Here is a 14,567-nt window from a genome sequence, read left to right on the forward strand (position 1 = left end):
CCTTTCATACCCCAAAGCAAGAAGGGAGCCTGGGCGGGATTGAGCAAGCAGTACTCACATTACCCTTATTCATTCAAGGGAGAAAATAAGGGTCCTAGGGATGTGACTCAGTGGGGAGGAGGTCACAAGTTCAGTCTCTTGTACCACCAGTGCAATGGTGTCCAAGTGTAATCTGGACAGCGCAGCTGTTTGTAGTGCCCAGCACGACAACTAGGTATGTAAAAGCCAAGGCACCACGGATATGTATGTATTCAACAAAATGTGTGAGCACTGTAGCCAAGTGTGCTACCCCTGGCAAGTATCACAACCAAGTGACTAAGCACCACAAGCATGTGTGGCCCTTGGTCATCACAACAATAAAGGAATTTATTGACAAAAACAAAAAGACAAAAAAAAAAAAAGCATCATGTGCACTGAGAGACTGGGGAATGCAGAGGACCATACCTTTTCTGGCTGCTATTGCTGTGTTCTGGATGCCTGACTTTGTGCTTTGCATCTTGTGTGGTATATTTGACCTTAGCCTTGAAATGACGTGACCACATGAAGAAGCAGGAATGCTACTGTATAGAAAATTGAAATTCAGAGACTGTGGTAACTTGCCCAAAGGTTTCCAGCCAGTAAACTGTAGTAACCTATTGCTTCCCCCATTATAAGGAACAGTGGTTTAGTAATAACTAGCATCTGTGCGGCACTTCAAGGTTCACAGAGCACCCTGACACCTATTATCTCCACTGTGCCTCAGAGAGAGACCCACCCTGGGGGCGGGGGAGGTCCTCTGTGCCCCATTGGGACAGTTGCCTATCAGTAGCCAGTCTCTGTTCATTGCAGAGGGCAGGAAATTCCTTGGCATTGGCTCTGACAAACCAGGGGAGAAGGCCTAGAAGAGGGTGAGGGAGAGAGACTTGGGCAGTTGCTATGGTAACCCAGATGGCTGAATAACCATTTTGAGAGTTGCTATGGCGACGGGGGCTGATCTGCTGGGTGGTTGGATCTTGGCTTTCTGGGTGGAGGGCACCGGCTAGGTCTCTTACATTATTAGCCTTGTACTTTTTGAACAGAAGGGGGCAGCATGATTGTGGGCAAAGGCTTCCTACCCCTGAGCAGATTTGGGAACTTGAGGCAAAGCTTAGTAAGGGTTTCCAGGATTAGGAAAAAGAGGGAATTTTGGAATTGGCCAAAGCTGAGCTGGTGCCTTAAATTCTGGTGGTGCCATCTGTAGGCAGGTCTCCTGAAACTGGACCTAGGAGATTTTTTTCTTTAGAGCTGCCTAGGCATGGTTCAGTTCCTTCAGTATGTGACTTCAACTACTTTTGGGGAGTGTAAATGGTACGAAAGATAGTTAACATCTGCAAGGAGGAACAGAAAGAAACACACACACAGAGTTTTATTTATAAAGCATCAATTATCACATGTTAAATAATGTAGCATGAGCTGAGTTGAAGAGTGCGGAGAGCAAATCTAAAGGTTGAAGGAGACACACTAGCAGAAGAAAAACATAATTTTGCATACTCCCCACCTTCATCTTAGTCTGTGAGGTGCCTTAGCCTCTAAGTGGATGCTAAATTGTATATATTTTTTGTCTTTTATTTTGATGGTGGGAATAGGGGGGGAATCATACCCGGCAATGCTCAGGGGTTACTCCTGGCTGTGCACTCAGGAATTACTCCTGAAGGTGCTTTGGGCCCCATTTGGGATGGCAGGGATCACCCAGGTCAGTCACATGCAAGGCAAACACTCTATCTGCTGTACTATTGTTTTGGCCCCATGAAAATTATATTTTCATGGTCTTGAATCATAGACCCAGCTTTTATCGCCCACTTCCATATGTCTCTAGTGTGGCTTCTATGCCCTCAAAAAGTAGTTCTTGAACATTGACAGTTTACAAACATTGTGTTAAGTTCTATGATGAAAGGGACCAGTGAGACAGCAGAGCTGGTAAGGTGCTTGCTTACTTTGCATATGACTGACCCAGCTTTGATTCCCAGCATCCCTTATGTTCCCCAGCACCTCCAGGAATGATTTCTGAGTGCAGAGCCAGGAACTGGCTTTGTCAGATGCCAGGAACTGAATATTTAGGATCATTTGGTTCACCCATTCATATATTTGATTGTTTATAAAATATATAATAAATGCACATACATTAAATATGGGCTGGAGCGATAGCACAGCGGGTAGGGCGTTTGCCTTGCACACAGCCGACATGAGTTCAATTCCTCTGCCCCTCTCGGAGAGCCGGGCAAGCTACAGAGAGTGTCTCACCCGCACGGCAAAGCCGTATTTAATATGCCAAACACAGTAACAACAAGTCTCATGATGGAGACGTTACTGGGCCTGCTCGAACAAATCGATGAACAACGGGAAGACGGTGCTACATTAAATATGTATGATATAATCACTTAATCACTTAACTTCCCGTTATTCGTCGATTTGCTCGAGCGAGCGCCAGTAACGTCTCCATTTGTCCCTGTCAACTGCTAGTGTAACCCAATGGCATCTGTTCGCTCTGGGAACATGAAGAGCCTCAAACCGATCATTCATGATCTTCACGAAGAAGTCTGACCATCTGGTAGGTGGGCGGCCACGCGGTCTTTTGACTTCCCGTGGAATCCAGTCAGTAACAGCTCTAGTCCAGCGGTCGTCTTTAAATCTCATTACGTGACCAGCCCATCTGATTTTTGACACCTTGGCAAATGAGACAGCGTCCCTGATTCTTGATCGTCGATGGATGTCGGAACTCCGGATTTTTTCTCTCATTTGAGTGAAACGTGATATTCCAAGCAGAGCTCTTTCTATTCTTCTTTGGGAGACCTGAATAGCGTTCTCGTAGGGCCCAGGTCTCATATGTTAATGCAGGAAGAACAGTGGAAACAAAGAGATGTGCTGGAGCCGGAGGTTCTTTGTCCTCTTAGCTATTTCTTCGAAGTTCTTGAAGGCGTATGATGTATGATATATATGTGTATATATCTGTATACACACACACATACACATTTAATTTACAGTACTAAGGATCAAACTCAGGGTCTCACACACTTGAGGCATATGTTTTACTTCTGAGCTACTGCCCATAAGCAAATATTTAAAACAAGAGTTTTGTATGAACCAGAGCATTTGCTAAATGCTAAGGATCTTGTGCTAAGACAATAGCCCCCGCCCTCAGGGAACTAATGATTTAGTAAGGAAGAAAGACACTGAACCTAAACTTCAAGTGTGATAGAAGTTACCAAGGGCAAGTGGAGCGTGCAGGAAGATCAACTAATCTTGGAGATCAAGGCAGGCTCCCTATGGGAGTTTTAAGTAGACACTGGTAGGAAGGAGGCAGGCTGAAGAAGAGAGCAATGAAAGGTTACAGTTTGGGAGAAAAGTAGGTGGGAGGGTTGTGAGGTGCTTAAGCATAGTTTTGCAAACCAATGAAATTGAATGTGGCCAGGGCTTTAGGGAGAGGGCACTTGAGGCTTCAAACTGAGAGGAAGAACTTTGATTAGTTGCATTACTCTTTTTTGCCACTAGATGCCCCTCTGAGCACATGCCTGCTTCCCCACTTCTGCCTCCTTAGAAATACCACAGTAGGTTTAACTATCAGAAGCAAAAGAAAATCATAGAAAGGAGAAGCCTCAGAGTCGTCAAAGTGTGTGGTCTGGCTATAAATTTAGACTACTGAGAAAAAAAAACCAACACAAAAACCTTCCCCTCATAGGCTTCCTTCTTCCCAACCCCCTCGCAGCCGCTTTCTCTACCCTTGTAAAAATTTCTCTCTGTAAAACAGGAACATCAGCCAAACATGTGGACTTCCCCCTTTCCATTCATTAGAAGAATGCCTTGCTTTCAAAAATTCTCAGGGGAGTATTTAAATGCAAATCTTGTCAGGGAAGCTACTTGATTTAGAAGCCCCCTAGCTACAACCCAAACCAGAACTTTCTTCTTTGATTGCGATGTTTCCTAATAGGAGTTTTAACCCCTTGCCCTCCCCCAACCCATCCGCCAAGCCTTGAACAAAGTCTTATCCTCAATTTAGATGCTTTCCTATCTAGCCCTTGTCTTTCCTCACCTTTGACAAATCTCACACATCTTGAGGAACCTGCTTACAAAATAACAGGGCACATAGCAGCCCCAAGAGGGGCTAGAGGGACTTTTCTATTGACTATCATGAAAAATGAGGAGGCAGATGTCTGTTGAGGGTGAAGTGTGGAGGTGTGTGTATGTGATTTGTATCTGGGCCTTCTTCACCCTGACTGGCATCAAATAATAAGAGGAAACGCAGATGACTCAGCATTGATAGTGGAGATCCCCAGAGTTAGCATTTCTGTATTATCTGCTGTGCTAATGCCATCAATCACCACCTTCTTCCTCCTGCATTTTCTACTAAAATCTGTTAAAATTTATTTTAAAAAGAACAAACCACAAACTAGTCGCCTCCTTTTTTTCAGCTGAGCTCATTAGCAGCTGACACCAAACTGAACAGGTTTTTCCTCAGCACACAGGATTAAACTGGAAGGAAAGGAGAATTTGTTCAAGGAGCCTCCCTGTCTGTCCTCGTTTGGGCTCTTTCTTCACATGATAGGTGTACCTAGGACTTGGGCAGGCCAGCAAAACTTGATGGGAAAAGATGATTCATGGCTTGCTCACTCCATTCTGATCATGGTTATGTGGAAACATCCAGCATGTGCCTATTAGTGAAAAGTATCATTTCTTCTTCTTGCTTTTAATTGTTGGATACTGCCCAAATACTTGGCACAACTCACAGAATGCAAAGTTGTAGGCCTTGACCCGGGGGTATGAAAACGCCTTTAAAAGTCTTGAGAATCGGAACTAAAAGAGAAGCCCAGATTTCAGTTTTGGCTGCTGAATGTCCCGTGAATTTCTTCTTTTTCATTTAAACTTGCTCGTGTGCTGTTATTTTGAGGCCCAGGGGTCTAACTTTTTACCCACAAGCACCTCTCCACTTCTTAGAAAACAAAGTTAATAGGTGGAATGAGGCTGCGTGGAGGTGAGCATAAGCTTAGCTGCATTTATCCATTTATTCTAGTGCCTCGTTCACAGCTTCTGGCCCCAGAGTGTCCCATGAATGCTGGCACTGAGGGACGCGCAAGAGCTGCAATCAGAAATCGGAGCGATGGATCAGAAGGGTGGGGATGCCTTCCTCAAAGGGATCCCCAATAAATCTCCGCATTGACTGCCCGGCTTCCATCTTTCTTCACTTTTAATTTCTCCCTGATGACAGAGAATCACTGATTCCCTATCTCTTGGGTGCAGCTCCAGAGTCCTGCTCTTTGTTCGCCAACAGCCTCGGTGCAGTCCCAGGCGCCCACTGCTCTCCCTTTGGACCCAAGCCCCTCTTCCCGGGGCGCTCCCAGGTCCCGCCGCCGCCGTCGCCTGCCGGGCTTTCCCCTAGAGACGGGTGCCCCCCGCCGCCTCCTTGGGCTCCAGGCTGTCCCCAAGGCCGCAGGCCGAGCCCGTGGCGCTCCCTCCCCCTCGCACAGTTGTCAGTTCGCCGCCGCAGCCTCCTCATCCTGGGCCTGCTTCAGTGCACGGTGCTGGGTCAGCCTCTCTCCTTTCGAGTTCAGTTTCTGGAAACGCCTTTTGTTTGCCGGCCTCTTTGTGGTCTCGGTGTCCCTCGGTGGTGGTGGTGGGGGGGGGGGGGCCTGGCCCGAGCGGGGCCCGGGGAGCGGAGGCATCTCGGCCGGTCCCTCCGCGGCGTCCGTCCCCCGCGCGCGGTTCGCTCCCCCAGCTCGGGGGCTCCCTCCTTTGTCCCGGCGCCGGGGGGCGGCGGGCCTCGGGGGTCTCCGGGCCGCCCACCTGGCCCGCGGCGCCGCGTGGACGCGCCCCGCCCCGTGGGCGCCGGGGGGCTCCGGCCCCCCAGAGCGCGGCCTCCCCGCGGGCTGCGGCGGGGCGAGGGGCGAGGCGCGGGCCGGGCCGGCGCCCGGGGCGGGAGGAGCCGCGGCGGCCGCGGCGGGGCGGGCCGAGGGAGGAGCGGCGCCGAGGGGTGGGGAGGCGGAAACGCGACTCGGGCGGCCGGGCGCGAGCGGCCGGGGCCAGCCAGCCAGCCAGCCAGCTGAGGAGCGGAGCGGAGCGCCACTGCCTGGCCGAGCGGGAGCCGAGAGCCGAGGAGCGGGGCGCCGCCGCCGCCGCCAGCCCGGGGCCGCACAAAGGGCCGCGGCCGGGCCCGCCGCCGCCGCCGCCTCAGCCGCCGCCTCAGCCGCCTCAGCCCAGTCAGCGCGCGGGCCGGGGAGAGGAGCGCGCGGCGCGGCGCGGGCGGCCATGGCCGGCTACGTGCCGGGTCAGCAGCCGGCCAACCGCAGCCAGGAGAAGGAGTTCGTGCAGGCGTACGAGGATGTGCTGGAGCGCTACAAAGGTAGGGCGGCGGCGGCGGGGGCGCTGCAGGTGGGGCGCCGTGGCCGGAGTTGAGAGGAGCCCCCCTAACCCCCGCCCCCCCGCGCCCCGCAGCCCCCGGAAGCCGCGCTCGCCCCGCACTGGTCACGCTCGGGGCCTCAGGAGCCGGCCCCAGCTGGCAGGCAGGGGGCGAGCCGGGGCGCTCGCCGGGGAGACCCAGTGCGGCGGGGAGCGGCGGGGAGGAAGGCGGAGTTGGGCGCGGGAACCCACCCCCTGCGTGTCCCCCCCCCCCCACCTCACCCCCCCCCCCACCATCCCGGACCGCGGCGGCTCGGACCCCGGCGCGCCGGCCCCCGGGGCCGTCGCCCCCTTTTGTCTCCCGCGGGCTCCCGGCGGGTCGCGTGGCGGCCGAGCTCGGGGGCACCTACCTTGGTCTGGCCGGGGGCGGGGCGCGCCCGGAGTTGCCGGCACCCGCGAGGGGGGCTGGCTGCCCCCCGACCCCGCAGATACGGATTTGTCCGGGGAGCGCAGATTGCAGCCCCGGGGACCTCCGGGCTAAGCACTTGTGCAAGTTCTGCCCGGTCCAGACGTCGGCCGTGAGCACAGAAAGTTTTGACAGGCCCCAGGGGCCGTGTGGAGCCTGCTGGCGGGGGCGGGGGCGGGGAGGGTGGGAACCGAGGTAGAAGTCCGGGTTGCCGGGGACCCCCACCCACGCCCCGATCCCCAGCAGTCCAGAGCTGGGGATCGGCTTTGTGTGGCAGCTGCGCTTTCTTTCCACCGACGTGGAGATTTTCCCAGAAACCACCTAGGCAAGTACTTTCTCCTGGGAGACTCAGCTGGAGCCCGTGTGACCCGGCTTTTAGTTTCTTTTCATCGGGACGCGAGGAAACTTCAGCCCCGTGACGGAGTCCAGCACACTTGTTTACCGCACCTACCCAGCGAAGGGAAACTAATGAAGAAGCTGGAAGTCGCTCCCCCCTTCTTTTCTCTTGGTGGCTGGAGAGCGCAGCCTGGAACTGCAGCAGGAGAGCAGAGAGGGCGCTGCTTGTTCCCTGCTGCACCAGCTCTTGTAAGCTGGCCAGGTTTTCTTGCCTGCAGCAAGTTTTCTGTCACCCTGCTGGGGTCTTTTAAGAAGCGGTGTTTCTTTTCCCCCTCCCCACGTACAAAGGGGTTAGACCCTGCAGCTGAAGTTCATTGAAGAAAGGGGCTGTGTGAATGGTTCCTTTAAGGAGTCCTTTGCAGGCTGTTGGGCAGCACTGCATCCCCCTCAGAGAGAGGAGACTCAGGGCCTGCCTTGGACTGTGACAGCTTCAGAACCCAGCTGAATGAAATTATAGAGGCGAAGAAATCTCAGCACTTCACTTGGAGCTTATTGCTGGTAGCCTCCAGCTGAAAGGAAGTTGAATTCCTAGCACATGAAACTGGGAAGGAAGGGGCAAGTAGAGCAGGTTCCAGGTGAGGCCTTTTGTGTTCAGGCTTTTAGCTGTCTCACTCAGTTTGGCTTTCCTCTGAAGGACTTTGATCAGGTGTATAGGAATTTGATCTTTCTGAGACCCAGGTCTCTTTTCTTTTTTGTTGTTGTTTTTTTGTTTTGGGGCCACACCTGACTGTGACTGTGCTTAGGGCTTACTCCTGGCTTTACGCTCAGGGATCACTCCTGCAGGGTTCAGGGGACCATTTATGGTGCTGGGGATTTAAACTGGGGTCTCTTGTTTGCAAGGCAAGTACCTCAACCATTGTACTATCTTTCTTGCCCCCCAGATCTCATTTTCTTGTGTGTGTGTATGTGTGTGTGCGCGTGCGCGTGTGTGTTGGAGCGAGGGGTTACAAAGAGGCAAGGTGTATTTTTAGAACTCTGGAAAAACCGGCAGAAATTGAAAATAAGATTTTCAAGTTTATATGTTTATGCTTTAGAAGAGATGGAGAAGGAAGAGCTCCTGTTTTTGGGCCACATCCTGTGGTGCTCAGAGCTTACTTCTGGCTCTGCACTCCGAGATCACTCTTGGTGGGCTCAGGGGATCATATGTGGTGTAAGGCAAGTGCCCTACCCACTGTATTATCTCTCCATCTAGCAAATCTCATTCTTGAGAGGAGGAATCGGTCAAGAATAATCCGACAGTGTAAAGGGACTTGATCTGCCTTACACTGTTATGCATTCTGCTCTGTGATAGGTGCAGAAGCTTTTATCTTCCTCCACTGCACCATTCTTTTTGGGAGATAGGGTGTCTTAGCACCCAAGCCTTTGCTATTTCTTGGCTGCAAAGAATTCCTGCATTTTCCAGACTTAGAAATCTTCTTACTGCTTTAATAGGAGAAAGGCTAGCTTAAACAGTGGAAAGAGCTGGGATCAAATTACCAGGCAAGGTAGTTTGTGAAGATAATGCCAGGAATTCTTTGTTGTTGTTTTTGGGCCACACTTGGGGAAGATGTTCAGGTGCTTAGAGACCTTTCCTGAAATAAGGGTAGGGTTGTTAGAGGAATTGAATACCTGGCCTCCCACGTGCAGAACATGTACAGTAGTAGCCCTTTGAACAATCTTCATGCCCCACCAGGAATTAATTTTGGAGAGAATAGGGGAAATAGTTATTGAAGGTGATGATGGTTGACTCCCAAATTACTTGGATTTCTCTGCTGCTGTGAATTTTAGCTATCCTTCTACAGTTTAAATCGGATTTTTGTATTCTGAAGGAAAAGCTTACTTTGGTGTTGTTTGTTTGTTTTTTGGGCCATGCTCCTGGCTCTGAACTCAGGTATCACTCCTGGTGGTGGCAGGGGACCACATGGGATGTGAGGGATTGAACCCAGGTCGGCCTCATACAAGGCAATCACCCTACCTGCTGTGCTATCTCTTGGGCCCCAGGAAAACTTAACGTTTCTAACCATGTAAACTACCTCTGCAAAGGGGGGTGATGAGTAGGCAAGTGAGCACTTTATATTGCAGCTGCATTAGGAATGGTTGCAAGCATGGGTTTTCCACACCTGTGCCTGGTAACCGTTTCTCTGTGTGTTAGTAGTTAAGCATGATCTTGGCAGGATTAGATGATTCAGCATGGGCATAAACACTCTCCCTTATTTCCTAAATATCGCAAAGTCTCCTCTAGAGCCTGGCTGGCCAGCAAACAGAAGGTATTAGATAATAACCTTGGATCCTGTATTTCAGAGTGGGCAGCAGCCAATAAAGCTAGAGTATATTCTTTCTTTCAGTCAGTCAGCAATTATTACATATCTGTTGGCGATAAAGTGTTAAGCATAGGAGATGCCAGAATTATGAATGAGATCTGCCTTCTGCTCTTGGTATTTACATCTGTGTAAATTACTGTGACAGCAACTGTGTTTCTACTTTGCATGGAAGACTTGACAAAGGAGGTGTTGGCACTTGAATGGGCCTTTAGGTAAAAGTAGGATTTAGTCCAATAGAGGGTGAGGAGGGAAGAAGGCAGAAGGAATAAATAAAATAGCACATGCAAAGGCATGCGAGTATAGGCGTGAGTAAGAGGGGCTTGACTAATGTGAATGCACAGGTATGTATGACTAAAGGGTTAGGGTTTTGGTGGGAACATATGGTTCTGTAAAGGACTCAGAATCCAGCCTGTAAAGATTCTTTTATGGTTTTATTTCATGGGCAGTGAGGGAGTCAGTCATTGAAAGTTTTAGAAAAAGCAACAATAGTTTGCCAATTTTGTTAACTCATAATAGAGGACACACTTGCTAGTGATTCTCATATTTATAGTGTTGTCTGGAGTAGTGTTTTTGTTGTAATGAAAGTCCTTATGTAGGTGGTAATCAGGTAGTTGCTTAGTAAACATGGAAGCAATTCCTTATTTTGAGGAATATTTCATTTCTGTCATAAAGCTTTCCTTTCTATAGATTCAAGTTCTTATGAACACCAAAAGAAAGTAAGAAGGAACAGTTTGAGAGTGTGGTGGATCAGGATCTGATTTTTTTTTTTTTTTTTTAGGGTAGAGACATTATTCTGAAGAAGCAGGTCACATATTTGGGTATAGTATTAAGTTTTAGAGAGTAGTTTTAAAATCACCATCTGGATGGTTGGTTAAATAAAGTAAGTTACATATAAGTCGGTTCAGGCAGAATTAGATTCTGTTTTCGTGAAACCTTCAGGACTGGAGCCTTTACACGTTGGACTAGACTCAGGACTAGAGCCTTTACACGTTGGACTAGACTGGGAATAAAAAAGAATATTTATATCTCAAGATTGATAATATGTATTATCTGGAACTTGAAAACTTAAGAGTTCTCATTAGGTACCCTGGGTCATATGAAGACAGTTTGGTCTGATTTTTATCATATCACAGAAAAGAACTTAAAAAGCTTTCACCACAGAGAGGAGTGAAGGTTCTGTATATAATTTATCATGCAGAACTGCTGGGCAGCTTGATAGAAATGAAGAGCCTGGTTTTGAATTTCTTCAGTCTTGAACTCTAGTCCTAGTTTTTTGCCATGTCACTTCCATTGTAGGACCTTGGAAAAATTGGGTCATCTAATCTTTGGTTAAAGTGGGATGGATGATGGGCCAGAGAGAGAGTATGGCAGGTAGGGCTCTTGCCTTGCACATGGCTGACCCAGGTTCTATCCCAGCATTCCATATGATCCCTGGAGCCCTTCAGGAGTGATTCCTAAGTATAGAGCTAGAGATGAAGCACTGCCTGGTGTGGCCCCCAATATAAAACCAAACAGTAAGATAAAATAAAATGGGGATGATAGTACTAACTACTAACTCTTTGGGATTCATACGACCATGAGTGAATTAATGACATGTATTAGGCCATTACTCAGATAAACTTTTTTTTTTTTTTTTTGCTTTTTGGGTCACCCCTGGCGGATGCACAGGGGTTACTCCTGGCTTTGCACTCAGGAATTACTCCTAGTGGTGTTCAGGGGACCACATGGGATGCTGGGAATGCCCTACCCGCTGTACTATCGCTGCATCCTCAACTCAGATAAACTTTTAGGTATATTTTTATACATACATGAATTCATACTCATACATATATATTTTTGGGGGTGCACTCTAAGGCTCAGGAGCTACTTCTAGTTTTATGCTGGGTGAGGGTAGCAGGGTCACTCCCAGCTGTGCGTGCCCGAGGGACTTCCCAGTGCAAAACATGCACCTTAACCCTTTGAGCTATCTCCCTATACTTTGTGCTTTGCAAAGTAGTTTCATGTTTGTTATCTTGTTTTATGCTTATAGTATCATGTAAGGAGATTGTACATACATGAGTAAATTTAGGCAGAAAACTTAAATTATAGTCCAAAGAGCCAGGCATCTAGATGAAGATTTCTCATTGTATCACTGGAGAAAGTTTTATTTTCATTTATTTATTTATTTATTTTTGGACCACATGTGGTAGTATTCAGGGGTCACTCCTGGCGATGCTTGGGGTGCCAGGGATCCTACCATGGTTGGCTGTATGTAAGGCAAGATCCCTGGCTGCTCTTCCTTCTCTCTGGTTCCTAAATTCCATTATTTCACTTGTGCTAAGTAAAATAATTGTGGGAAGTCTTTAATTCTTAGTGTCATTGTTAGTATCAGTGTTTTAAATAGTTTATAGCCTCTGAACTACAGTTGCATTCCAGTTACATTGTCAGATCTCTCAACTGTGGAGTATTTCTTTTATTGTGGAAGAAGTTTCATGTTACATAAATCACTTGAATTTTTTTTTTTTTGCCTTTTGGGTCACACCCAGCAATGCTCAGGGGTCACTCCTGGCTCTGCACTCAGGAATTACTCCTGGTGGTGCTTGGGGGACCATATGGGATGCCCGGGATCGAACCTGGGTCGGCCACATGCAAGGCAAACGCCCTACCCGTTGTGCTATTGCTCCGGCCCTAGATCACTTGAATTTTTTTTATACAAAAGCAATGTACTACAAAGTTTTGAAATTTTATTAACACAGCGGTAGGGCGTTTGCCTTGCACACAGCCAACATGGCCGACCTGAGTTCGATTCCTCCGCCCCTCTCGGAGAGCCCGGCAAGCTACCGAGAGTATCTCGCCTGCACGGCAGAGCCTGGCAAGCTCCCTGTGACGTATTCGATATGCCAAACACAGTAACAACAAAGTCTCCAATGGAGACGTTACTGGGCCCGCTCGAGCAAATCGATGATCAACGGGAGGGCCTTTACCTTTAACATTTATTAAAATTTTAAAATTTAAATTTTTTCAACACAGGTTGAAATATATATACTGAAGATTTGGTATTGTTTACCTAAATAACTTCTAAAGCATCCTCTTCTTTTGGATTTGCTTTGGGGTCACACCCTGCTGTGCTCAGGGATTGCTCTTGGCAGGCTCTGGGGACCATATGGGGGTGCCAGGGATCGAACCTGGGTTGTCCACATGTGAAGAAAACACCATACCCACTGTACTATTGTTCTGTCCCCTCTAAAGTAACCAACCTCTTGATTAAAGGTAGACTCAATTTTCTAGTTGCTTTTTAGGATATAACCCTTGAATTAGTGTAGATAGCTTCTAAATAGAACAACAGAATAATTGCTACTTCTGGACATGGACACTGTTAATTCAGAAAGTGAGTCAGGTTCATCTGCTGGGAAATCACAAACTTTGGCCACATTCATGCTGTTGAAATCATAAAATGTGAGCATGTGCTGACAGTGCTTTTCAGAGCTGCTGCTTTCATCTTGGTCTTGCTTGGCAAGTGACATTATACCAGCCAGGGAAATGCACAAACTGAGGTCTTATTGTCTTGCTACTTTTTAATGCCAGTTTCAGGTTTTGGAGCTCATAGTAGAAAGAAGACTACAGAGAACACATCTGACAGCAGAAACATCCAAGATCCCAAGTCAGAAGTGAAAAATTGGGGATTACAAAATGAACCTTTAGTTGATTTTTCAGTGGTCTAGAAACATCCAGGCTTTTTTAGGTTTTGGGTTTTTGTTTGTTTGTTTGTTTGTTTGAGCTGGAGCGATAGCACAGTGATAGGGTGTTTGCCTTGCAAGTGGTCGGCCTGGTCAAGCCAGGTTCAATTCCTCTGCCCCTCTCGGAGAGCCTGGCAAGCCACCGAGTGTATCTCACCCGCACGGCAAAGCCTGGCAAGCTCCCCGTGATGTATTCGATATGCCAAACACAGTAACAACAAAGTCTTCAATGGAGACGTTACTGGGCCCGCTCAAGCAAATTGATGAACAACAGGAGGACAGGACAGTGACAGTGACAGTTTGTTTGTTTTTTACTACTGTTAATTATATGTTGAGTTGTATTGTGACTAGGTTGTATCATGTGCCAAAGCTGCTGCTTTGGCTCCTTATATTTTTGGTTGTAATTTTCAGCTTGTTGTCTTGATGCTACTAGGAATATTTACTAATTTCTTGAAGAAGCCTTTTTTAGGCTTGGCTTACAGTATCTAAGAACATTTATTCCAACTTTTTGGGGTTACTTCTAATAAGTATTTTTCCCTTCAGAACTTGAGAGTTTCTGGAGTAAATGACAAAAGTCCTTATTTTCACCTTACAGGATCTTTCATCATTTGATTTGCTCTGTATACCTATCAGCTATCAATGACTTAACATCTGCTTTATTTAGACAATTTTCAGTATCTTTCCCCTGGATCCTTATACCTACCTCTGTGCCTTAGTGTTCTCTGTTCACCTCTGGAATGCCCTTTCCCTTTATCTCTGGTTATGCAAATCTTATCTCTCTTGTTCTCTCTTTTGAATTTTATTTTATTAAAGATAAACATGAAATCTGTGTCCTTTATACAGCCAATTGAAGTTGGTTGCTCCCTTTTTCTGATCCCCTTACTATATATTGTTAATATATATTTTTGCCTCATCTGACAGTACTCAGGGCTTACTCCTGGCTCTGTGCTCAGAGATCACTCCTGGTGGTACTCTGCGGACCATATGTAGTGCTGAGGATTGAACCCAGGTTGGCTGTTTGCAAAGGCAAGTGCCTGACTTGATGTACTTTCTTTCCAGCCCCTGTTTCATATGTTTTGGGGGAAGGGGCCATACCTGGCAGTGCTAAGTGCATTCAGGGATCAATCCTGGTGGGGTGCAGGAGACCATATGGGGGCCTGGGCATCAACCAGGGTTGGCCGAGTGCAAGGTGAGTGCCCTACCCACTGTATTATTGCTCCTGCCCCCGGTTTGGTATTCTTTCCTCATGTCTGTTAGAATGGTTTCCCTGATTACATTTTTTGTTTTGTTTTGGGGTCTTGGTGGTGCTCATGGAAACTTATGCTCTGTGGCGAATCAAATCCA

At 48.0% G+C, this 14,567-nt stretch overlaps 1 protein-coding gene across 14 annotated transcripts in view; it reads left to right on the top strand.

Moving 5' to 3' along the window:
- Window positions 1-14,567, top strand: part of MACF1 (microtubule actin crosslinking factor 1) — a 403,924-nt gene that overhangs the window by 14,238 nt on the left and 375,119 nt on the right. The window contains exon 1 of one of the 14 annotated variants that reach the window (XM_056123701.1): window positions 6,245-6,349. The exons of the other annotated variants lie outside the window; for them this stretch is intronic. Within the exon in view, the coding sequence (XP_055979676.1) occupies window positions 6,256-6,349 (94 nt within the window). The 5' untranslated portion in view covers window positions 6,245-6,255. Of the gene's footprint in view, window positions 1-6,244; window positions 6,350-14,567 lie in introns of those variants that run through there. 14 annotated transcript variants of the gene reach the window in all.

The sequence above is a fragment of the Sorex fumeus genome, unplaced genomic scaffold, assembly GCF_029834395.1.
Source record: "Sorex fumeus unplaced genomic scaffold, SorFum_2.1 ptg000047l, whole genome shotgun sequence".
NCBI classification, from domain to species: Eukaryota; Metazoa; Chordata; class Mammalia; order Eulipotyphla; family Soricidae; genus Sorex; species Sorex fumeus.